Source organism: Corythoichthys intestinalis, chromosome 19, assembly GCF_030265065.1.
Source record: "Corythoichthys intestinalis isolate RoL2023-P3 chromosome 19, ASM3026506v1, whole genome shotgun sequence".
NCBI classification, from domain to species: domain Eukaryota; kingdom Metazoa; phylum Chordata; class Actinopteri; order Syngnathiformes; family Syngnathidae; genus Corythoichthys; species Corythoichthys intestinalis.
This window is the reverse complement of record NC_080413.1, coordinates 32,157,182-32,182,023: the sequence shown is the minus strand read 5'-3', so window position 1 is coordinate 32,182,023 and position 24,842 is coordinate 32,157,182. Positions and strand designations below refer to the sequence as shown.

The 24,842-nt window shown below is 40.4% G+C and overlaps 2 protein-coding genes across 6 annotated transcripts in view; one reads left to right on the top strand and one right to left on the bottom strand.

The window, feature by feature from the left end:
• The window catches only part of cdc42bpab (CDC42 binding protein kinase alpha (DMPK-like) b), a 175,554-nt gene extending 159,784 nt beyond the window's left edge, over nt 1-15,770 (top strand). For 3 of the 5 annotated variants that reach the window (XM_057822569.1, XM_057822567.1, XM_057822566.1), the window contains 5 exons: nt 452-569; nt 3,667-3,784; nt 3,854-4,011; nt 4,544-4,618; nt 11,201-15,770. In XM_057822569.1, the coding sequence (XP_057678552.1) occupies nt 452-569; nt 3,667-3,784; nt 3,854-4,011; nt 4,544-4,618; nt 11,201-11,332 (601 nt within the window). In that variant the 3' untranslated portion in view covers nt 11,333-15,770. The remainder of the gene's footprint in view (nt 1-451; nt 570-3,666; nt 3,785-3,853; nt 4,012-4,543; nt 4,619-11,200) is intronic. The other 2 variants (XM_057822570.1, XM_057822568.1) reach the window with 1 other exon arrangement.
• A 3,109-nt stretch (nt 15,771-18,879) lies between these two features.
• Nucleotides 18,880-24,842, bottom strand: part of fzd3a (frizzled class receptor 3a) — a 64,937-nt gene continuing 58,974 nt past the window's right edge. The window contains exon 9 of the mRNA XM_057822571.1: nt 18,880-23,280. Within this exon, the coding sequence (XP_057678554.1) occupies nt 23,055-23,280 (226 nt within the window). The 3' untranslated portion in view covers nt 18,880-23,054. The remainder of the gene's footprint in view (nt 23,281-24,842) is intronic.

The following is a 24,842-nucleotide window of genomic DNA, read 5'->3' as shown; positions in this document are numbered from 1 at the left end:
CAGGAAAAGGAAAAATAAAAGTCAGCCGAGTGAAGGTGCAGAATGAAAATACAACAAATTATTGATTATTTCATGAGAACGTGCTTACTTTTGTTTCTTTGTGTCGTTATTAGCTTTATTTTTGGGGCTGGCAGCACACATGGGTGATTGAGAGGGATAATGATTAACAAAGTTTTTAACTTTAATTCCAGGGGGATAGTAGTGGTTATTTTTGTAAAGTACAGTATTTAAAACTGAGAAAAAACATTTTCTTTTATTGGTGGAAAATAACTTTTTTTAAGCCATATTGCCCTGACCTACTGATAAAGAGCTATCAATTGCCTTATGTGTTTATTACTTTGACTTTTACACAAAAGAATTATGCAACACACGTATGATGTATTGATATAAAAGTTTTGTTGGTTCCAACTATTGTTAAACAGTGTGTGATAAACGGATTTTGTGACTGCAGAGAGATGCTACGGGATCCTGAGATGAGGAACAAGCTGATCTCCAACCCCACAAACTTTAACCACGTCGCTCACATGGGACCAGGGGACGGGATACAGATTCTCAAAGACCTGCCTATGGTATTTAAAGTTGTACACTCATCATTCAAACATTTGATTAACATGCAAACACACACCACTAGTGCTGGGAATCGTGTCTTGAACCTGGTTTAATGGGTTCAAGAACCTGGTTTGTAAGTCGAAATGGTCGTATGTCGAGCGGGATTTTCCTATAAGAATACATTATAATTAATTCGTTCCACAACCCAAAAACCTACTCTAATTCTGCAGGTACAATTGAAAATATAAATGCAAATCGGAATAATAATAATAATATAATAATAATGTAACGAATCTGGTTCTAATGTGGCGGTTGTGTTTTGCATGCTGTTCCTGAAAACACCTTGTGACTGACGTGAGAGAGATGCGAAAGAGTATGAGTGTTCTGTTGTTGGCGTTGGCTACGATGGACAGTAGCCGTGTTGTGTTGCACAAGTTCTGAAATACATAATTAAAAACCTGACGAAGCTGGCAACTTCCTAGTCAATGTTGAAATAATAATAATAATAATAATAATAATGACAGTCGTCCTCGAGATCGTAGACATATTCCGGCCATATTATCAAGCCAGTTCATGGACATGTTGACTTCTCTCACAAGAAAATCCGATGTGCGTCCGTTTTGTAGGAAAACGGTGAAATAGCGACGCTGTCATAAATCGTCATATTTCGAGCATGTCGTCATATGTCGAGACAAATGACGAGTCAAATTTTACGCCAGATGTCGATGCGATCGGATGTCAAGGTACCACCGCATGAACAAAAGTAAAATTTGTTGTGGTTCAGATGAGCATTGTTGCTGGGTGGACCAGCATTTAGTGTCAATTTTAAGCATATCACTGCAATTTACAGATTAAGTGTTGTGTCCTGCAATTCACAGTGGTAGCCAATAGGCATATGCCAGTATGATATTCTGAAGGTATGATGACCTTGAGCCAAAATATCATGGTGTTACGGTATTGCAATTACAGCTCTAAAATGTGTTACTTTGAAATACAGTATTACCAGTATCAACAGTATTACCATCAGAACAAAAATAATTGAATTATTTTCCATAAAAAAGCACGTGTGTATGACTCGTATCATGTTTGTTTTTACATTATCTCGTAGCAGGTAGGAAACGTTCATGACAGTGTTTACTAACCTTTAATTTTGTGCAAACATGAAATCATATTGGAGGTATTGCCTCCTTGGCAGCCACCCTCCGAAAACATGTTTTACATGTCGGTTGGCCGTCCTCCTCTAAGCTGCGGCCGTCTGTAACTTTTCTGTAACCAAAGTACTCCCATGCCAGCGATTTTATTCTTCGACGGGGGAAAAATTACAGGAGTTTCACCTCCTCGAGCCATTGGTTGGCACAGCTGACTCACTGACACTGAGCAACAATCGGTGGGGGAGGGTTGAGCCTTGCAGCTGCAGGCAAGGGATTTCTCCATACATTTTTGGGACATAAAAAATAGCTAGTACCTTAGGGACGGTATGACGGCAAATGTTTGCGGTATTGAGACCTTGACGTTTTTATACCACGGTATAAACCTTGAAACCTGTAATCGGCACATGTCTAGTAGCCAAACACCGTTCGTTCATGGCATTTGCTCGGCCCAGGGCCGTAGCCAGTCGTTTGGGTATGCAACGGATGCACACTTTTAGAGCCCTCCACAGTTTGTTAAAAAAATAAAAAGTGTTTCAGCAACAAAACTCAAAATTTCATGACATTTTATGACATTTCCATTAAATAAATGAATTTTACATTTATTTTTATGGCTATATGTAAAATGTAACTTTTTAGATTAAATGTGTACATAATATAATAATGTGAATCTGATCTTGGCTGACTGTAATATTGATAATAGGGATGTCAAAAGATTAAAATTTTTAATCGTTAATCACAGCTTAAAAATTAATTAATCGTAATTAATTGCAATTCAAACCATCACTAAAATATGCCATATTTTTCTGTAAATTGTTGGAATGGAAAGATAACACACAAGACTGATATATACATTCAACATACTGTACATAAGTACGGTATTTGTTTATTATAACAAATCCACAAGATGGCATTAATATTATTAACGTTCTTTCTGTTCAAGGGATCCACGGATAGAAAGACTTGTAGTTCCTAAAAGATAAATGTTAGCACAAGTTATAGTAATTTCGTATTAAAACCCCGCTTAATGTTTTTGTTTTAATAAAATTTGTAAAATTTTCAATCAAAAAATAAACTAGTAGCTCGCCATTTTGACGTCGCCGAGCGGTGATGTCACCCGGGCTCCCTGCCGTTTTTCCACAGTGTCTTCAACTACGTATGGTAGTGATTGAAATACACCACAAGGTGTCAATGGCAAGTTTTAAATTACTTAGAACTCAAGCCAATGGGTGTGTTTTGTCCCTCAACTGACGCCGTAGTTCCCTGTTTACTGGTCCATCTACGTCATTTGAGTGCAGGCTTCACAACGTACGAGACCTCTGATAGTTTTTATAATGTGACAAAATATTGCTATCCAGTGTATTTGTTGAGCTAAACAAAATGTTTGAATAGAGTTTGACCAAAGTCTGAGTAAGTTTTATGTGTATTTTGCATAGCTATTTTGATTGGGAATGCCAGTTCTCTTTGCATTAAGCGCTTTTCTTTTTGTGAACATTATTTTTTGTTAGATATAGGAATATTATTTTTGTTGAGCTTTCACTACTTATGTTGTGAAGGAGTTGCCGAAGCTTATGCCAATAAATGGCGCGGTCCAATGAACGCCTTGTGTCCACTCGCCTTTTTCAGCCTCTTAGCTCTCAATGTGCAAAAAAAACGGCATCATTGTAATCTGTATGAGGCAGTGCATGAGCGGGTCATTCCACGCATGCGTTAAATGCGTCAAACATTTTAATGTGATTAATTAAAAAAAAATTAATTACCGTCCGTTAACGCGATAAATTTGACAGCACTAATTGATAAACATTGTATAAAGAATTTGATTAAAGAATCAAATCGTATCGTATTGCCATGAATTCATTGATTTACACCCCTGCATTTAATTTCACAAAAATAAAACCATCATCATTTCATCAGACTTGTTCAACATGTTTTTACCTGGACTTAACCGGCATGCTTGTGCTTGATTTAGAATGTCCGCATCCCGGAGAGCCGCGCAGGCTTCAGCGGTTCTGTCAGCATCCCCTCCATCACCAAAAACAGGGCCGAGCCTGGCCGTTCCATGAGCGCGAGCAGTGGGCTGGGCATACGTGAGTGGCCGACGTCGCGGCGTTCTCTGGCTTTTTCATCGCTCGCGTGTAACTCGCTTGTCGTCGCAGGCCCACCTTCGCAGAACGGCAGTGCCCTGCGTCGAGAACTGTCCGGCGGCAGCTACGGGTCCAAGCGGCAAGCCATGACGTCGCCCTCGGAGAGCTCCCTGTCCTCAGGCGGGGGCATGGACTGCGTGGAGGCGCCCCTCTCTCAGTTTGACAGAGAGGTCAGTAAAACGAAGGAAAGGGTTTGATCATGGCTGCAAATTTAGTCAAAACCGACAACATGATTGTTTTGCATGAGATGGTAGTTGTTTTAGGCCCCCCTCCCCTTCTTTCCCATCCGCTGCAAACATCCCGTCAGGCGCTTTACCTCATCCTCCTGTTCCAACCTGCTTATTGGTCGGCCCCCTGTGGTGTCTTATTTCTACAGCTACACCCACTCGGGCGACTCTTCCCGCTCTCGACTGTCGCGTTGGCTAACTTTTAGCTTTACATTGTCACTTGCTGTCCTGTGAGCGCAAAGCGTGTTTTGCCCTGAAGCGGCGGAGTTGTTTGGTTACGGGTGACTTCTGCCCCCAATCTAAACAAGCCCTCCCCCTCCCCGTCTCCAAGTCCAACACCACCCCGACGGCCCCCGAGCGCCGGAAGTTCTCATTGTGCCCCCCCCCGTTTCTCGCCTCCCTCGCACCTTCATCCCGTCCCCCACCCAGCATGCTGCCCGTGGGCGTGGCGCTCAGTCTCAACTCTCCTCTGCAGTGGCAGGCCGTTTCGCCGTCGGAGAAGACCCCCGATCTGAAAAGGGCTTTAAGGACCTTGCTTAGTAAGATGAAGGTAACGTCAACAACTACAACGACCCGCACACAACACACACGCCAGAGCCACAGCGTGAGTGCGTGAGTCTGTGAGTGCGTGAGTTTGAGTGAGTGTCATACCAACACACATCCTCACTGACGGATGCGTGTTTAATCCACAAAGATCCACTCGCCACATTTTGGACATTTCCAGGGCAATGGTGCCTTGTCACATCTTTCACCAGCATTTCAGCTTGAGCGACACGTGTAGTCATGCCCTCCTGCCCACTCAGCTGATACCACAGCATGCCTGCTTCAGCTCATCTGACTGCGAACCAATTGATGCACGTTTTGCCCAACCCATTGCAGTATGTATGGGTAATGTGCTCTGAAGACTCGAACCCCTTGGATGATAGGGTTTCTCGACCTCTATTAAGCAAAGAACAAAGAGATTATTTTGAAGGCAATAGGTAAAGTATAACAGCTTTTCTCACGATAAATGACTGTACATCAGCTCACATTTGTGGACATAAAATGACGGTTCTACAATGCTTCAGAGATACCGTATTTTTCGGACTATAAGTCGCACTAGCCAAAAAAAGCACAATGACTTTGTAGGCCTTTTCACTCTAGCATTAGCCCAGTGTGAAGAGCGCAAAACAGGAAGAGCCACATAGCCTGATGTAGACGTCAGCGAGTGAAAAGCGGCCAGCATATTTACAATTGTCCAAAGCACCAATGTGTTTATTTTTCACTGTTGGATAATAAAACGGCGATCTTTCCTATTTTAAGCAGTAGGGGGCATTATAATAGCCGTGTAAAGGGTTTTACTAGTTTCGTTGAGAAGGTGAATAGTTTTGTGTTGTTCGTGAATTACATTTCCACACAAAAGCACATCGAGGTACCATTTAGCTTAGCAAGGAGAGGTATGAGTAAGGTCACCAAATGTCCTCTTTTGCTCGGACATGTCCACTTTTTACATCGTGTCCGTGGCGTCCGGCGTGGTTTTTTTTTTTTTTAATTCATGGAAGTGTTGAAATTGTCTGAGGTTTTGCACAGAATGCTACGGTACTGTGTTGCCTCTAACGTGTTCCGAGAGAGCCTGCCCAGTTGTTAAGACTTTTATTAAGATATATAGGTATATAATCAAATGCCCATAGAGGTAGATTTCTTTATTATTCAATCCAAAAAATATTAAAAAAAAAAAAAAAAAGTATTTAAAAAATTAAATTTTTCTGTCCAGATGAAGGACACACACACATTTAAATATATTAAAGTGATAAGGCATCTTTGAGTTAACTTTGAGTAAAATTTAGGTACCTCAAGGCCGAGCAGTGTCCTCTTTTTTAGAAATCAAAATATAGTCACCATTGTCAAGTAAGTATAACTCATTTTTCAAGTGTCCCAGTGCTCTAGAAACTTAAAAAAAAAAAAAAAAAAATTTAAAAAGGCATTTGTAAAAGTTTCGTCGGCCATGGTTTGCGTACATCCATCTGCCAAAACAGCCTGACAGCACAGATATAAGTACGCCTGGCCCTCTGCTATTGGATGCATTGTTGATGTCAGCGCGGTGGCGCTTGGGCCCTGCCTCTAGGCGAAAATTCATCCAAACTTGCCGGTCTGTCCAAAACCGCCGCCCACCGCTCACTTTTGCCGAGAAGTCCCCTCCCAATAGGCTATGGCTAATTTGAAACATTCTTGAACTCTTCGGCCCATAAAGCAAATTTTGGTGGAAATATCTGTTATGTGGAAAGCTGCTTAGCTCGTTATCTAGCTAGGACTTAGCTCAACGTCTTGGCGAGGACAGTACAATGACGTAAAATATACGTTTTGGGATAGTTAACCTGAAATTTAGGGGGAATTTAGGGGTACTTAAAGGATTGATTCTGATTTATACGGAAATTTGGTTTACGTCAACAACGTACGTCTATTTAGCTTGTTATTCATTTCATTTTCATGTACGTTTGTTCTTGGTCTGTGATCAAATAAAATTCGCTGCAAAAATGCAGCTTATATTCCAATGCGACTTATAGTCTGAAAATAGGTTCATACAAGGGCGTAGGTTTGATCTCAACATTGGTAGGGACAATATAACATTACAACCTGCATGTACACTTTTTGCTAGGGATGGGACATTAATAAGACCAAAAAGATGGGTTAACGGGCTAAATTTCTTACAGATATGAATCAAATTGATTGATAGGCGAAATCAGCTTGCTCATTACGTCAATCACGATCCACCAGTCGATCGCAGTGCTAGTGTGAGTAGATCGCGGCCTCTTCAAAAAAAAAAAAGGTAATACACTGTTCGATTCAAACCTTTGTTTTCAAAAACTACTAAAGATACCAGTTTGAAACCTTCCAGAACAAATGTCTGGATTTTATTAGCAAGTTCAAATTGCAATATTTGAACATAACTTAAATTGTGTTAATATACACAATAAATACAAACTTGTCAATAATCTCTTAACTTTGCAGTTACAGTGCCTTGCAAAAGTATTCGGCCCCCTTGAACCTTGCAACCTTTCGCCACATTTCAGGCTTTAAACATAAATATATAAAATTTAAATTTTTTGTCAAGAATCAACAACAAGTGGGACACAATCGTGAAGTGGAACAACATTTATTGGATAATTTAAACTTTTTTAACAAATAAAAAACTGAAAAGTGGGGCGTGCAATATTATTCGGCCCCCTTGCGTTAATACTTTGTAGCGCCACCTTTTGCTCCAATTACAGCTGCAAGTCGCTTGGGGTATGTTTCTATCAGTTTTGCACATCGAGAGACTGACATTCTTGCCCATTCTTCCTTGCAAAACAGCTCCAGCTCAGTGAGGTTGGATGGAGAGTGTTTGTGAACAGCAGTCTTCAGCTCTTTCCACAGATTCTCGATTGGATTCAGGTCTGGACTTTGACTTGGCCATTCTAACACCTGGATACGTTTATTTTTGAACCATTCCATTGTAGATTTGGCTTTATGTTTTGGATCATTGTCCTGTTGGAAGATAAATCTCCGTCCCAGTCTCAGGTCTTGTGCAGATACCAACAGGTTTTCTTCCAGAATGTTCCTGTATTTGGCTGCATCCATCTTCCCGTCAATTTTAACCATCTTCCCTGTCCCTGCTGAAGAAAAGCAGGCCTAAACCATGATGCTGCCACCACCATGTTTGACAGTGGGGATGGTGTGTTCAGGGTGATGAGCTGTGTTGCTTTTACGCCAAACATATCGTTTTGCATTGTGGCCAAAAAGTTCAATTTTGGTTTCATCTGACCAGAGCACCTTCTTCCACATGTTTGGTGTGTCTCCCAAGGTGGCTTGTGGCAAACTTTAAAGGAGACTTTTTATGGATATCTTTGAGAAATGGCTTTCTTCTTGCCACTCTTCCATAAAGGCCAGATTTGTGCAGTGTACGACTGATTGTTGTCCTATGGACAGACTCTCCCACCTCAGCTGTAGATCTGCAGTTCATCCAGAGTGATCATGGGCCTCTTGGCTGCATCTCTGATCAGTTTTCTCCTTGTTTGAGAAGAAAGTTTGGGATGACGGCCGGGTCTTGGTAGATTTGCAGTGGTCTGATGCTCCTTCCATTTCAATATGATGGCTTGCACAGTGCTCCTTGAGATGTTTAAAGCTTGGGAAATCTTTTTGTATCCAAATCCGGCTTTAAACTTCTCCACAACAGTATCTCGGACCTGCCTGGTGTGTTCCTTGGTTTTCATAATGCTCTCTGCACTTTAAACATAACCCTGAGACTATCGCAGAGCAGGTGCATTTATACGGAGACTTGATTACGCACAGGTGGATTCTATTTATCATCATCGGTCATTTAGGACAACACTGGATCATTCAGAGATCCTCACTGAACTTCTGGAGTGAGTTTGCTGCACTGAAAGTAAAGGGGCCGAATAATATTGCACGCCCCACTTTTCAGTTTTTTATTTGTTAAAAAAGTTTAAATTATCCAATAAATGTTGTTCCACTTCACGATTGTGTCCCACTTGTTGTTGATTCTTGACAAAAAAATTAAATTTCATATCTTTATGTTTGAAGCCTGAAATGTGGCAAAAGGTTGCAAGATTCAAGGGGGCCGAATACTTTTGCAAGGCACTGTATGTTAAAAAAAAACAAAAAACAGTTGTCTTAAGACCACTCAACATTGTCTTTAAATAAATATATTAAAATATAACGGAAAAAACTTCTTAGTCAGGAAAAGACAAAAATGAATAAAAATGGAATCTTCCTTCAGGTAAAACACTACTGCTTTTGTCCACAAACACATCTTTAAGTGCATCAGCGGGTTGAGCAATAATGGGAAAAAAGCTAAATCGGGATTAATGAATCTTTTTACCTCGATTATGACTAATGATTATCTGATAAATGTCTGCAAAGGCTGCAAATAACAATATTTTTAAATAAATAATGTAGAAAATATATACATTTTCATTAATAAATGAAACGCACAAGTTGGTATTCGCTTTGAAAGTGTAAAGTCCCCACATGCTCTAGCCTTCTTTCCTTCTAAACCAGACCATTTACAAGAAGAAAAGCACTGTCAACACTTTCCTGTGAAACACACTCTCTAAGCAGCTTCTTGCTCACGTTTTTCCTGGTACTATAGGTTCTAGCAGAGTTCACAACATTTCTCATAGATTAATTAACGTTAACACATACAGTCCCTGACAAAAGTCTTGTCGCTTATCCATTTGGTAGAAACAATTGCTAATAACCTGACTTTTAATTATTCAATTGGTTTCAGAAATGGCTCATATGAAAGCTAAGACCCTCCCAAATGATGTTGAATGTACAAAAATATATTTGTTTCACTGAAAAAATTTTAATGAAGACATAAAGGTCAAATTTTGGCAAGACAAAAGTTTTTTCGCCTACAGAAAGTAGTGTGAAAATTGAACAAAAAATGTACTTAAATACAAAAATATGTTACATAACATAAGTGAATTAAGTAGTGGTCTTGTGAGATCCAAATTTAATATTTTGTATGACTTCCGTGGGCTTGAAGGACCGCATCCATGTGGTTCGGCGAGGATTCATACAATTTATTGATGAAGTCATCAGGAACATCAAAGAAAGCAGTCTTGCATGCCTCCCAGAGTTCATCAACATTCTTGGGTTTCGTCTTCCATACTTCCTCTTTCATCCTACCCCAGACATACTCAATGATGTTCATGTCTGGTGACTGGGCTGGCCAGTCCTGGAGGATCTTGATTGAAGTATGCGATGGAGCACCATCCTGCTGCAGAATTTGTCCCTTTTTATGGTTAGGAATGTAAGAGGCAGCTAAGATTTGTTGATATTTCAGACTATTTATGTTGTCTTCTACCCTGCAGATCTCTCAGGGTGCAGACAATTAAAAAACCGTGTGGCATTTCCCAAGGTCCACAGCCTGTCAAAAGGATGGATGCTGGAAAAGTGGCAAAAGGTGGATTTTTCAGATGAATCTTCCATTGAATTACACCACAGTCGCCACAAATATTGCAGGAGACCTACTGGATCCCGCATGGATCCGAGATTCACTCAGAAAACAGTAGAGTTTGGTGGTGGCAAAATCATGGTCTGGGGTTACATCCAGTATGGGGGTGTGCGAGAGATCTGCAGTGTGGAAGGCAGCATAAATAGTCTGAAATATCAACAAATTTTGTCTGCCTCTTACATTCCTAACCATAAAAAGGGACACTTTCTGCAGCAGGATGCAGTATGCTCCATCACATACTTCAATCTCTACCCCAAAGTTCCTCAAGGCAAAGAAGATCAAGATCCTCCAGGAATGGCCAGCCCAGTCACCAGACATGAACATCATTGAGCATGTCTGGGGCAGGATGAAAGAGGAAGCATGGATGACGAAACCCAAGAATGTTGATGAACTCTGGGAGGCATGCAAGACTGCTTTCTTTGATGTTCTTGATGACTTTATCAATAAATTGTATGAATCCTTCCCGAAGCCCATGGAAGTCATACAAAATATTAAATTTGGATCTCACAGCACCACTACTTAATTCGCTTATGTTACGTAACATTTATGTATTTAAAGTACATTTTTTGTTCAATCTTCACACTACTTTCTATAGGCGACAAAACTTTTGTCTTGCCAAAATTTGACCTTTTTGTCTTCATTAAATGATAAATCTTTTTTCAGTGAAACAAATATTTTTGTACATTCAACATCATTTGGGAGGGTCTTAACTTTCATATGAGCCATTTCTGAAACCAATTGAATAATTCAAAGTCAGGTTATTAGCAATTGTTTCTACAAAATGGATAAGCGACCAGAATTTTGTCAGGGACTGTATAACCGAAGTCATTATATAATGCAAATAAGATTGCTTAAAAGTTGGTGGGGACAATTTGAGCATCCTGAAAAGTTGGTAGTGTTCTATCCGTACCGTCCCAATGCAAACCTACGCCCTTGGTTTCATATGAAATGGTGTATGTTGATGCGACCTGTAAGTTCCAATGATCAGGTTTCAGTAACAAGGTTGGCGCAAATACACTATTGCTCCATTTCCTGCCTTCATTCGTGAGGACCACCTTCCACGTGCATTCAGTTAGGCAGGCTTTTTTTCCACTTGTGAACTTACATTACGTTTGTTTTTCTTTGTGCTGGCAGGACTCCGACTCCCCCCGCCACTCGACGGCCTCTAACAGCTCAACCTTCAGCAGCCCCCCCAGCCCGGCGTCCCCTCACAAGACCAAGTCCTTGTCCCTGGAGAGCACTGAGCGCCCGGGCTGGGACACATGAGCACAGGATTGGTCTTCCCCCTCCACCCTTTTCTGTGCCCACACAACTGTACCTCTTTACAGCCCCCACAGGTGTTTTTTTTAAAGGCTTCCTTCTTTTTCGCACCAACTCGCGCTCCCCCGCCTCATTCAGATGCAAAGACGGAAAGAAAAAAAAATTGTATTTGTACATACAAGCCTTTTGCGTTTTAGGGGGCAATATTTTAATTTATTTATCAATCTTAGAGTAGAACCATTAGGTTTGCGTGCACCCCACGCCTCGTCTTCCACCACTACAACCGAGCTGCAAACTTTGCTAACACTAAACTTCCCACTAAAAGTGCGGCGACTTTATTGTCCGTTTTCCCTCCAAAATAAAGGACGTCGTCTTCCCAGCGCCACAATAATGTACATAAGTTCAAAGTAGAGAGTAATATATGATAAGGAAATACTATAGAGAACTACACGGGGAAAATCGACTTTTATTTTCCTTTTATTCTCGAGTGATTTGGGGGTTTTATTCGCACGGACGGAATTCATTTTTTAAAATTTTTGTTTTATTGATGGACTTGTGTTGTTCTGTTGTTCGCCTCCTCCCCATTTGGATTTTCATTTGAGTGATGAACACACACACAAGCATAGACATTAAGTTGCGTCGAACGTGTGCAAGTTAGAGCGAGCTCCGAGTACTGATTTCAATCTACATTCTGAACAAAAAAAAAAAAAAAGAATATTTGGGCTTTTTATTGACTTTTGTTACAGTCGATGCTTGTATTGAATGTTTGGATCATTTCACCTCCCCAACATAAAGAAAACAATGCTTTTTTTGTATAAAAATACCTACTCGCAAATAGGGGTGTGACAATACAACCCCTTGCAAAAAGTTTGGAATCACCAGTCTCGGCTGAGCGCCCACTCAGATATTTTATTATGTACAACAAACTCTGATAAAAGGCTTGAAAAAATAATAAATTAGTTCAAAAGTGCAACTCTTTACCATTCCGAAACACTAAAAGAAATGAATAAAAAACATTGTGGAGGTCAATAAATCTTACTTTTATAGCAAAAGTGCAGGGAAATAAATATAGAATCAATCCATTCTGAGGAAAAATATATGGAATCATGAGAAACAAACAAAGAAATAACAATAAAAACACATCTCTAGTGTTTAGTTGCACCACCTCTGGCTTTTATGACAGCTTGCAGTCTCTGAGGCATGGACTTGATGAGTATTCTTCATCAATTTGGTGCCAACTCTCTTTGGTTGCAGTTGCCAGATCATCCTTGTAGGTCGGAGCCTTGCTGTGGACCATTTTTTTTCAATTTCCACCGCATGTTTTCAATAGGGTTGAGATCTGGACTATTTGCAGGCCATGGCATTGACTGGATGAGTCTTTCTCCAAGGAATGCTTTAACAGTTTTAGCTCTGTGGCATGATGCATTGTCATCTTGGAAAATGACAAATATATTTTCAATTGAAGGGATAAGAAAGCTGTCTAAAATTTCAATGTAAACTTGTGCATTTATTGAAGATTTATCCACAGCCATCTCTCCAGTGCCTTTGCTTGACATGCAGCCCCATATCATCAAGGACTGATCAATTTTGATGTTTTCTTTAGGCAGTCATCTTTGTAAATCTCACTGGAATGGCACCAAACAAAAGTTCCAGCATCATCACCTTGTCCAATGCAGATTCTTGACTCATCACTGAAAATAGCCTTCATCCAGTCATTCACAGTCCACAATTGCCTCTCCTTAGCGCATTGCAGTCTTGTTCTTTTCTGTTTAAGTGTCAATGATGGTTTCCTTTCAGCTTTCCTGTATGAAAATCCCATTTCATTTTGGCGATTTTGCACAGTTCTATCACATACCTTGACTCCAGCTTCCTCTCATTTCTTCATTTGTCTTGTTGTACATCATTTGTTTTCAAGACATATGCCCCTAGTTGTTTGTCATGAAATTTGGATGTCTTCCTCGGTCTACCAGTACGCCTAACTCAGTGGTTCTTAATCTTACTCCAGGTACCGAACCCCACAAGTTTCAAATGTGGATTCACCTAACCCTTTGGAATTAGATAATCAAGCTTTTTTTTTCAAATTGAAAACCAACATATCTAAGCTAGCAAGCTAAAAATTTAGCAAATTCCCATTCAAAATTCTTCTAATTTTGACAGCATGTTTTCTAAACAGGTCAAAATTGGAGACCACGCAGCCTATTGGTCTGTTGTATTCCCTCATACCAAGTGCGAGTCAACCTTTTTTTCTGATGAAAAAACAGAGACATTTAGCTTTTTGTGAAAGCATTCGTTTCAAACATAACTTTGACTTTAACACAGCTGTTTTTTTGCTTTAATTACATCCCAAACATCTGAATGTTTTCCTTTTACAAAATAACATAACAATACAAATAGAGCTTTTGATAGCAACGTAATAATTGATTTACACATAACTGACTGAGAGATGACGCTGTTTTTGAAATTTTCCCTCATCGCCAGCTGTCTCATAAAGATGGATTTTTTTGAGTCTCTGCGGGGCCTGCTCAGCCAGCAGCACGGACTCAACGGCATCGTCCGCTGCACTGGTGGTCTCGGTCGTTCTGCTTGGTCGTCCGCCGCCTGGCATCCTGGACGCCATTCAGTCGTCTTCCGCCAGCGCCCCCGGCCGTTCGTTGCCGTTGAATCGGGTCTTACCAAATGCGCTACTGCCCTCCAGTGGCCAGTTTTATTGCTTTAAAGTGGATTTTCAGCTTTGTGCTTTGGAGCTAAATTGAATCAGAACCCACTGATGTCTCTTGTTTAAAAAAATTTTTTTAAAAAACAAAACATGTATAAATAAGTCTTCAGGACACTGAAACAATTAAAAAATAGAACATATTTATATGTTTTGGGGAGCAAATGAGTTAAGAATGCATTAAAAACATTAGCTCAAACAAAAACCTAGCTTACGTTGGACTTAACAGGGAGCAGTTGGATTCAGCCATGTGAAAACAGGCAGACCACAGGGCAGTGTATCCACCCTCATCAATAAAAGTAAATGCAAACACTTTCAAAATAAACCATTACGACGCCACTTTAACTCATTCACTCCCAGCCATTTTCACAGGAGCAACCCCCTTCGCTCCCGGCCGTTTTACTGGATTTTGCCTGATTTTGCAAGGCCCACAGAAAATTCTGTTCTATTGCTATATAAAGAAATATTAGACTCTCTTCTTTCAGCAGGAAAAAAAAGTAAGTCTTTTTCCATTCTTCAGAAATCAGCATTAGAAAATAGCTTAGTTTGAGCAATTTTCCAATTTCTGATGAAAAAACAGAAATTGAGCTTTTTGTAAAAGCATACATTTCAAACATAACTTTGACTTTAACAGCTATTTTTTGCTTTTGTGTCATCCCAAACATCTGAATAATGTTTTCCTTCTACAAAACGACATAAACAACAAGACAAATAGAGCTTTTGATGGCAAAGTAACCATTTATTTACACATAACTAAACTATTGAAGTGAGAAATGACGCTGTTGTAGCCGTGGCTGTCTCGGCAGACGTAGTAAACTTTTCCCTCATCACCGTTTGTATCATCAAGATAGATTTTTTTGAATCTTTCTTTGACGTTTGTGTCGTTTTCTTTCCAAAAACACTCCTCCAATGTCATTTGCCTTTTGTTTTCCATCGTTCTCCACATTTTTCTCACGCTTCCTTCTTCAGAAGGTTCCTCCAACTTCCGTTTCCTGACTGTTTTTCTTCACTTCCTTTCTTGATCCTAGATGAGTTCTTACCTAATGAACCTTACTAATGAGGCGCTAGTGCCCTCCAGTGGCCAGTTTTATTGCTTTAAAGTGGGTTTTGAGCATTGTGCATTGTAGCTAAGTTGCATTAGAACCTAGAGATGCCTCTTGTAAAAAAAAAAAAAAAATTTTTTTTTTTTAAACGTAAAAGGCGCATAATTACGTTTTTGGGACACTGAAACAATTAAAAATAGAACATATTCATACATTTTAGGGAGCAAATGAGTCAACTGCTGACTTTTTTCTTCAGAATGGAGTGATTCTACATCTATTTCCCTGCACTTGCTCTATAAAAGTAACATTTTCAGACCACCACAATTTTTTTAAAAAAATTTCTTTTAGTCTTTCTGAATGCCAAAGAGTTGCACTTTTGAACTAATCCATTGCTTTTTCAAGCTTTTTATCTGACTTTGTTCTACATAATGTCTGAGTGAGTGCTCGTCCGAGACTGGTGATTCCATACTTTTTGCTAGGGGTTGTATAACAAAAAACTAGCCCCAAAGGTTAGCGATATGCTACCAGCAAGAATCGATATACCGTATCGACCCGTAAATCCCCCAAAAGGAAAAGGAAGTGACTGAAAATCAACTGGAATGATGTGAAATGCCCCAAATTTAACTCATTGCCTGGCAATTGGCTGCTACTGACAGCCATAGACGTCCAATCCGTTTGTAGTGGGAGGGTGGCAGCGAATGAACGAACGTTCATTCGCTGCCACCCTCCCACTTCAAACGGATTGGACGTCTACTAGCTATAAACTAATTCCGATTCACGCCCCTCCCGAGCTCTCGGCATGTGGAATGTATTATCCGGGAGCCCGTGTTGTACAGATCAAATCAAAACGATGAAAAGAGAGATTTAACTCAGGAAAAAGGTCGGAAGCAATATAACGACGGTGGAAAAATCGGAAAAATTGCCTTTGCATTTCAGTGAGGTCTTATCTTACGACACCTATATATATATTTTTTGCTATTTCATATCATAATACGCTACGGTTGTTTTTTTTTAGGTTTGCTTTGTAAGATTTTTGTACAGTTTTGCATGTTATAGATGTAATCATTTTTGTTTTTTTTTTTTTGGATTTGCTTTTTTTTTTTTTTTTTGTTAACGGTTTGGGCGTTTTTTTCTGAGGATAACCCACTACAGGTGATGTAGATTCTTTTTGCACAAAAAATATTTAAGGTGTAAGGTCAAAACAAAATGTATGGAACTGGCTGCCACGCTTCCGTGGACGACTCATATTAACCTGACTCCGATGTATTTCAATAAAGCGGAGTGCTGTTACAAATTCTTTGTGTGTATTTTTGGGCATTTATTTAGAAACTTTTTATAAATCACATATTTACAGAATGTTGAATCTATGCAGTTTTCAGCCAAAATAATGGTCTAACAGAAGGAGTGGGCACAATTTTTTGCTTAAAAGGCCACATGACAGTTTTTATGGTTTCTTTTTTGTGAATTTATACTGATTTCGTGTAGTAGTAGGGTCTACCATTTTATTTTCATTTATGTCGTTTGGAAACAAGCCCTTCATTGCACTCAGCAAAATGGCACCTCCTTAAAACTAGTTAAATTTGCTTGTTTTCAGTGTAAATCTGCAAGAAATAACAGTGCTGGCCAAAAGCAATTCTGTCAGATAATGCTCAATTTCTCCCAGAAAATGATTGCAATTGCACATTTTTTGGTAGTAATATCTTCATGTGTTTTAGTTGCAATGAAAAAAAAAGAATTGAAAAAAAAATTTTTAAATCATTGTCATTTTACACAAAACTCCAAAAAAATGGGCCGGACAAAAGTATTGGCACCCTTTGAAAAATCATGTGATGCTTCTCTAATTTGTGTAATTAACCTTTTACTTACCTGTGGCACATAACAGGTGGTGGCAATAACTAAATCACACTTGCAGCCAGTTAAAATGGATTAAAGTTGACTCAACCTCTGTCCTGTCTACCAAATTGAACATGAAGAAATAACACCAAAGAACTGTCTGAGGACTTGAGAAGGAACATTGTGAGGAAGCATGAGCAATCTCAAGGCTACAAGTCATTCTCCAAAGACCTGAATGTTCCTGTGTCTACCGTGCGCAGTGTCATCAATAAGTGTAAAGCCCATGGTACTGTGGCTAACCTGCCGAGATGTGGACGGAAAAGAAAAACTGACGAGAGATTTCAACAAAAGATTGTGCAGATGGTGGATATACAACAGTATCAACCCGTACTATCCGTTGGCATCTGAATGAAAAGGGACTCTATAGTAGGATACCCAGGAATACCCCACTTCTGACCCACGGACATAAAAAAGCCAGGCTGGAGTTTGCCAAAACTTACCTGAGAAAGCCAAAAACATCTTGGAAGAAGGTTCTCTTGTCAGATGAGACAAAAGTAGAGCTTTTTGGGAAAAGGCATCAACAAAGAGTTTACAGGGGGAAAAAAAAACGAGGCCTTCAAAGAAAAGAACACGGTCCCCACAGTCAAACATGGCAGAGGTTCCCTGATGTTTTGGGGTTGCTTTGCTACCTCTGGCACTGGACTGCTTGACCTGTGCATGGCATTATGAAGTCTGAAAACTACCAACAAATTTTGCAGCTTATTGTAGGGCCCAGTGTGAGAAAGTTGGGGGTCCCTCAGAGGTCATGGGTCTTTCAGCAGGACATGACCCAAAACACACTTCAATAAGCACTACAAAATGGTTTAAAAGAAAACGCTGGAGACTTCTAAAGTGGCCAGCAATGAGTCCAGACCTGAATCCCATAGAACACCTGTGGAGAGATCTGAAAGTGGCAGTTTGGAGAATGCACCCTTCAAGTCTCCAAAGAAGAATGGTCTAGAATTCCAGCAGAAACTCATTGATGGTTACCAGAAGTGGTTGTTCGCAGTTAATATGTCTAAAGGTTGTGCTAACAAGTATTAGGCTGAGGGTGCCAATACTTTTGTCCAGCCCATTTTTGGAGTTTGAAAAAATATATATATTTTACACCATTCTCTTTTGTGTTTGTTCGTTGCAAGCAAAATAAATGAAGATATTACTACCAAAGCATTTATAATCGCAATCATTTTCTGGGAGAAATTGAGCATTATCTGACAGAATTGCAGGGGTGCCAATACCTTTGGGCAGCAGTGTAAATTGAGATGAACCGAATGGGCCCTCGCAATTTGGCGCGACTCGGACGTCACACAGCTCGGGGTGATGGCAGATTGTCCCCCTCTCATCACCCCATGAGAAACTAACGTGCTTGAAACTCACCTCTTTTGTGTTGTGGGCATAGCTGACAGGTTTTTGTATATCATGAGATTAGAAATACATTCGCACACCTAGGTGAAAAAACCCCTATTGAAGAGGGTCCCACAAAAACAGGCGCTACTGAGCTATGCAACGACGACCTTATTCAAAACCAAAATGAACTTTCTAAGGCTACATCTACACTAGGATCGAAAAGTTTCTCCATGGTATTTTGCCGACTATTTTTATACTTGTCTGCGCTTACATTTAAGGTGTGTTTAAGGCCCACCCCTCACGCTCCTGAATGGTACGCCTGCATTTACAAAAAAAACTAACATGCGTAGAAAGGAGCAGCCTCAAATGTTACGTCATCGCTACAGTGGTATAAAAAAGGTATCTGAACCTTTTGGAATTCCTCACATTTCTGCATAAAATTGCCATCAAATGTGATCAGATCTTTGTCAAAATCACACAGACTAAAACCACCCAAACAATTATAGGTTTTCATATTTTAATGAGGATAGTATGCAAACAATGACAGAACGGAGAAAAATAGGTGAACCATCACATTCAATATTTTGTGCCCCCCCCCCTTTTTTTTTTTGCAAACATTAAACAAGCAACAATGTTTTTGTTTTGTTTTACATATAGTTGATGTGTGCACAGATATACTTGACTGTGCCAGTCATTTCTCTAAGTCTTTAGCAGACATTCTAGGGTTCTTTTTTAACCTCTGAATATTCTGCGTTGAACTCTTGGCTTCATCTTTGGTGGATGGCCACTCCTTGGGAGAGGAGCAACAGTGCCAAACTCTCTCCATTTGTAGACAACTTCTTTGACTGTCAAATCATGAACATTCAGACTTTTAGAGATGGTTTCCCCAGCTTTAAACAAATCAACAATCCTTTATCCCATGTCTTCAGACAGCTCTTTTGACCGAGCCATGATGCACATTTGAAAATGCTTATCATCAAGACAATTCTTACCAGGTGTGTGTTTTATAGTGGGCAGGGTTAAACCAATCATCAATGATTGGGCACACACCTGACTTAAGTTTTTGGGTAAAAATTGGTTTCAGTTGCGCTTTCCTTAGGCAGAGGATTCACTTATTTTTCTCCCTTCTGTCATTGTTTGCATGCTATCCTCATTAAAATATGAAAACCTATAAATGTTTGGGTGGTTTTAGTTAAAGCAGACACTGTTTTTACATCTGTGTTTTGACAAAGATCTGATCACATTTGATGGTGATTTTATGCAGAAATGTAAGAAATTCCAAAACTTTGACACTTTTTCATACCACTGTACACCCTCTAGACCAGGGGTCAGGAACTCCGTTTTGTGATCACTTTTTTTCATGAACACAACTGAACGCATCATGTGGAAGGGAAAGCACGCTCGGATTTATGCACAGACGCTGAGTTGTGATTGAAATAAATCTTAAAAAAACGATGAAAGCTTGACATCGTTATTTGGGATGTTACAATCGATGCTCAGTTGCGCTCTCAGCATTTGGAAAATAATAATATATGGTGTGGCGCTGCGTATATTTCCTGGAAGCCGCAACCTGGAGTGCTTGTGCATAACAGTGGTGATCCTGGAAGTAGCAACTGTTTTGACAGGGTGGAAATGCCATGGAAAAAAACTGATCGCGCGCCCTTTTGACTGGGGGTGCCACGCAGGTCACTTTTCGGGGTTTAATTTTCCTAAACGCATTTTTATATACTCACGTTCGATTGGCATAGAGTTTGGAGTAGCTGGCTGATCGGAGACGAGCTCTGTAAGAAAACGCTCATCTCCGCACCATCCACAATGGGAGGACCACAAATGGGCACGGAACTGAAGCATATTATTGCGACGTAGTTTGAAGGTAAAAAAAATGTGTGGAAAAGAAAAGAGCAGGAATGCCACGTCGTGATCGTCTGCCTCCATTGCGTATGATGCCGTCAAGCCGCACTAAAAATGGCATGAAGTCCTTTCCTTAGTATCTGATTGTTGTACGGACACACTAGTCTAAGTCTACTAGTTAAGCGACGGGTAATATTAGCCGGCTAACTTATCCGTGTAAGTTCTTGCAAGGATAAGAGGCAGATTAGAGTAGCTGGCGTGCCGTATAGTCTAACTTGTTACACTTTTAAGGCCATTATCCGTTCTAGGGTTTCTTCTTCCTGCCTTCGACGGGGGCGGACGTGTTTCCTCCCTGCTCCTCCTGCTGCTGCCATCTTCGTCAGTCTAGTCCGTCTGCTTTTTTTGTATTCTCTGGATGAACTGTTGCTGGTCTCATACGAAAATGATTAGTTGGTCTCCCAGCGCAATTGACAAGATTTCTTCAACAATACATGGTGCACCAGTAGAGTCGTCTTGCCCAGATGGTACCTTCGCCGTTGGATACTTGCGAGATTCATTGGATCACTGGAAGCCAGCGTGTCTTACTGTCCTACCTGTGAAAGATATCGAGGATATTTGGGGTGACGGTCGCGGGGTTCCTTCTGCTTGGCTTATGAGGTGCCCTGCTTTACCGGAAAGTTTCCAAGACGGCAGCTTTCAAGGAAATCAACAAATTGACCACGAATCAAAGCATTGGAGGACCGCGTCGAGGCTCTGATCGAGACCTGGCTCGGTGGACTCACGGTTCGGTCCGAGGAAGGATGGAGAAAAGGGGATGCTACCTGGCGCCAGGTGGCGGAACTGTCGAGGCAGACGGCGACTATTGGCAATGACTTAACGGACCTGAGGTCTCACCTACGTAAGGAGCACGAATTTGACTGAAGACCAACTGAACTGTATTTGGACATATTACATTACTTATTCGGCTTAATTCGATTATAATTTTCCTTTGCCTTTCCCCAACACCCTTATCCCACCACTCCCTTCTCCTGGGGAGAACCGCGCAGATGGCCCTATCTCTTGCCCTTGATTCTCTTCCCTTATTTTGTCTACAGACACGCACAAATACTGATACACTTGTGCATACATACTCACACACAGCCTCCCCTCCTCCAGTCTATCACTGACTCCCACCCCTTTTCTCCAGCCATGACTGGTAGTTCTTTTTTTCGTACAAAAAAATCCCTGCACGTGACCTCTGCATTGTGTCATATCCCTGCTATGTTGTATGATATATGTGTGTTCTGTAACTGCTCTACTTGTAACTTGCTCTGCAATTTCTGAAGAAAGAAGTTGGCGGCGCGGAACGTCTGTAGTAGCCGATGCTCACTCATCGAACAGAATTTTATTGTCATTGGTTGTCATCTTGTAACAGCTGGTGTCAATGAGTATAGATTCAGCTTGGACCAATTCTAGCAAGTCTTCCATATTTCGTGGCTCTATAAGCTACCTAACGCCATGTCTATGCCTAGCAGATTTTTTTTTAGAATGCAGAGAAATTCCGAGGTTCCTGCCCTGATACGTCGGGGGGAAAAAATTACGTCCACACCAGCACGTTTGTAGAAAAATTAAAACTTCCACACCCAACTGCCTTCATTAATTTTTTAAGTACATTCATAACAATGCGTGAAAAATAATCATCCTTTGCATGTGTTCTTCAATATGAACCGCTGCAAGAGTTTGTAAAGAAATGGAAGCAGAAAAGCACCTAATTTACTAATGTAAACATTGGTCTCGTGTGTGACGTAGGGACAAAGTTTGTTGCAGTCAATGATGTTTTCACAGTTACATCTTCATTTATCAGTGTTCACATGATGGCGCCACAAACACAGAATTCACATATCTTCACTTTGGGCGCAGTTTTCAAGAACCCACTTAAGTAAATGTTAATGTTTAAATAATATTCTTGATTTAAGAACATTTCTGATATTTCAAAGCTTTTGTAAGATTAAATATACAAATGTATTGCATCAAATAAGTCTGTTACGCTTATTTTCAGCTTGCTATTTTTCTTACGTCAAGAAATCTGAGTTAAATTTACTTGAAGCATTGGAAGATAATTTCTCATTTCTAGTAGATTTACACAGAAAACAAGGGAATTTGACTAGTTTTAAGGAGGTGTGTTTTTGCAATGCAGCGCGGCTTATAGTCCGAAAATTATGGTAGTAATTTATAGTGGACCCTTTCATTAACTATCGTATTTTGGTAATATTTTTTTTAAGAGAACCAAACTAAATGATATAAACTATTACAAAGTAGGGGGGAAATGCTTTTTTTTTCTCGATTGAGACTTTTAAATGCACAGTTGGTTAAATCAATACCCAAACAGGCTGCATGTGGCCAGCAGATAATATTTTGCCCACCCCTGGTCTAACAAGTACAGGCAACAATTCACTATTCAAATATGACAAATGACCATTTCGAGCCTGATTTACCAAGATTCCACATCGTACGGTCCATTCATTTATCGCAATCACTTTTAAACCTTGAAAAACAATTTAAAAAATCACGCCTGTCGTGTTGCTTTTCAGGCGGTAAGGCAGAAGTTTGGATTCTCAGCCCTGATAGTCCCAACTCCATTGCTTTTTGGAACACACATATGGTTTAAAAAGTCTTTGACGAGCATGAAAACGTTCAAATTTTAGCAAGCCTGTGTGGCAAAATGTGAAGTCAGCGAGGAAATAGGATTCGGTCCACCCTGCTGTTCAACACAAGAAAGGCCAACTAGTTAAGTGAGCTCCAAAGGTGCAATAAAACCATCCAAAAGTAGCCGGTGAGTCTCGGCGCCATGTAGTAGTTTGGCAAAAATCAGTTTTGGAAATAGGCGACTGGCGTCAATCCGTCTCACGTCCGCGACATTTCTTCACGCCACGTCTTCTTCCGGCATCATGCGGATGCCGTTTGCCGGGATCCCCGGCGGAACGCAGCTTAGGTCCCTGAGGCTGTCGTGGCGCGACTGGCCGTCCAGCGGGTGCGCGGAGCCGTGGCGCGACAGGCTCGAGTTTCTCGTCCGGAACAGGTCGTCTAGATGGGGCGTGCTGCCGTAGGGTCCGCGCTCGTCGGAGGCTCGGAAGCTGGAGGCCGTGTATCTGTTGGAGGATATAAAGGGTCATTCAACATTTTAAATCCAAATCATCAAATTTTAAATAATCTGTATACAAAATGAAAATGTAGTTTCTGAGTAAATGTACTTCTGACTCCAAAAATAATAAGTCTGGAGTAGACATGTGCATACCTGTCAAGTTGTACAGTTTCGGGGTAATTTGTACAAGTAAGCACTGATTTTTAAATGTGTACGCCGTACATTCAAAATCTGTGCGTTTTTTTTTTTTTTTTTTTTTTAAGGGTTGTTCCGATCATGTATTTTTGCTCCCGATATTGCTTTTTTTTGTGCTCCCGATTCAATTCCAATCATTCCCGATCATATACATTTTGGCAATGCATTAAGAAAAAAAATGAATAAAACTCGGACGAATATATACATTCAACATACAGTACATAAGTACTGTATTTGTTTATTATGACAATAAATCCTCAAGATGGCATTTACATTATTAAAATTCTTTCTGTGAGAGGGATCCACGGATAGAAAGACTTTTGACTTTGTATATTGTGACTAAATATTGCCATCTAGTGTATTTCAGCTTTCAGTAAATGATACTCTAGCCATGCCCAAATGCATGATGGGTGGATGTAACACGCCTTTAGCAACCATGACTGTGCGTAGTGCTACCAATTGATATATCTTCTCTGCGTTGGGAAATAACATAAGGTGTTAAGAAAAAGCTCAATTGCTACCTTGCTTTCCATGATATTTCTAAGCGTAGGGAGAGGGATTGTAAGGCTTTAGCCAATTAAAAAAAGGCTCCAAAGGCTGCCAAATTTCACTCTACTCATTATACGCTGCCTTTTATCTCTCTATATAGGTAAAACGACGCCATTACAGATTGAGCGCGACAATGCGTGAGTGGGTCGTGCAGCGCATGCGTTAACTGCGTTAAATATTTTAACGTGATACATTTTTTAAAAATTAATTACCGCCGTTATCGGGATAAATTAGATAACCCTACTTTAGGCCTAAACTAAATACTCTGGATGAGTGTAACATATTATGTTTGTAATGTTAAATACAATTAGAAAATGATTTAATTAGAAAATATATATATACTGTATTAAAAAAAGGCATGGCCGATATTTTTTTGCCAATTCCGATACTTTGAAAATGACGTGATCGGACGTGATCGGGACATCTCTAGTTTTTTTTTTTTTCTCCATTCGGATTTTGTCACCGTTTCGGCAACGAGACAATGTGCGTTACTATGCGTTCCGTTGGTTGAATGACGCGAGAAAAGTCAGAGACACGGAGAGAGAAGAGTGTTGTGACGCTGTAGCAAACGCGATGCTAAGCTAGGTAGCTCCAGTATTTCCTGACAGTAGCCGACAGCCTACAATCTACGCCTAGATATCACATGCATATAGAACTACATGCGAAATGACAGACTCGGAGGCGCTGGTAAACAGCCGCCATTTTAAAGCAGTAGACTTCTCAGAAAGGCTCTGTTGCAGACCCGGCGGCATGGGCGGGCATTAGGGGGCCAGGGCCGCCCAGAGAGACTTCTGTGCCCGCCTTAGCTCGATTAGACTGTACTGT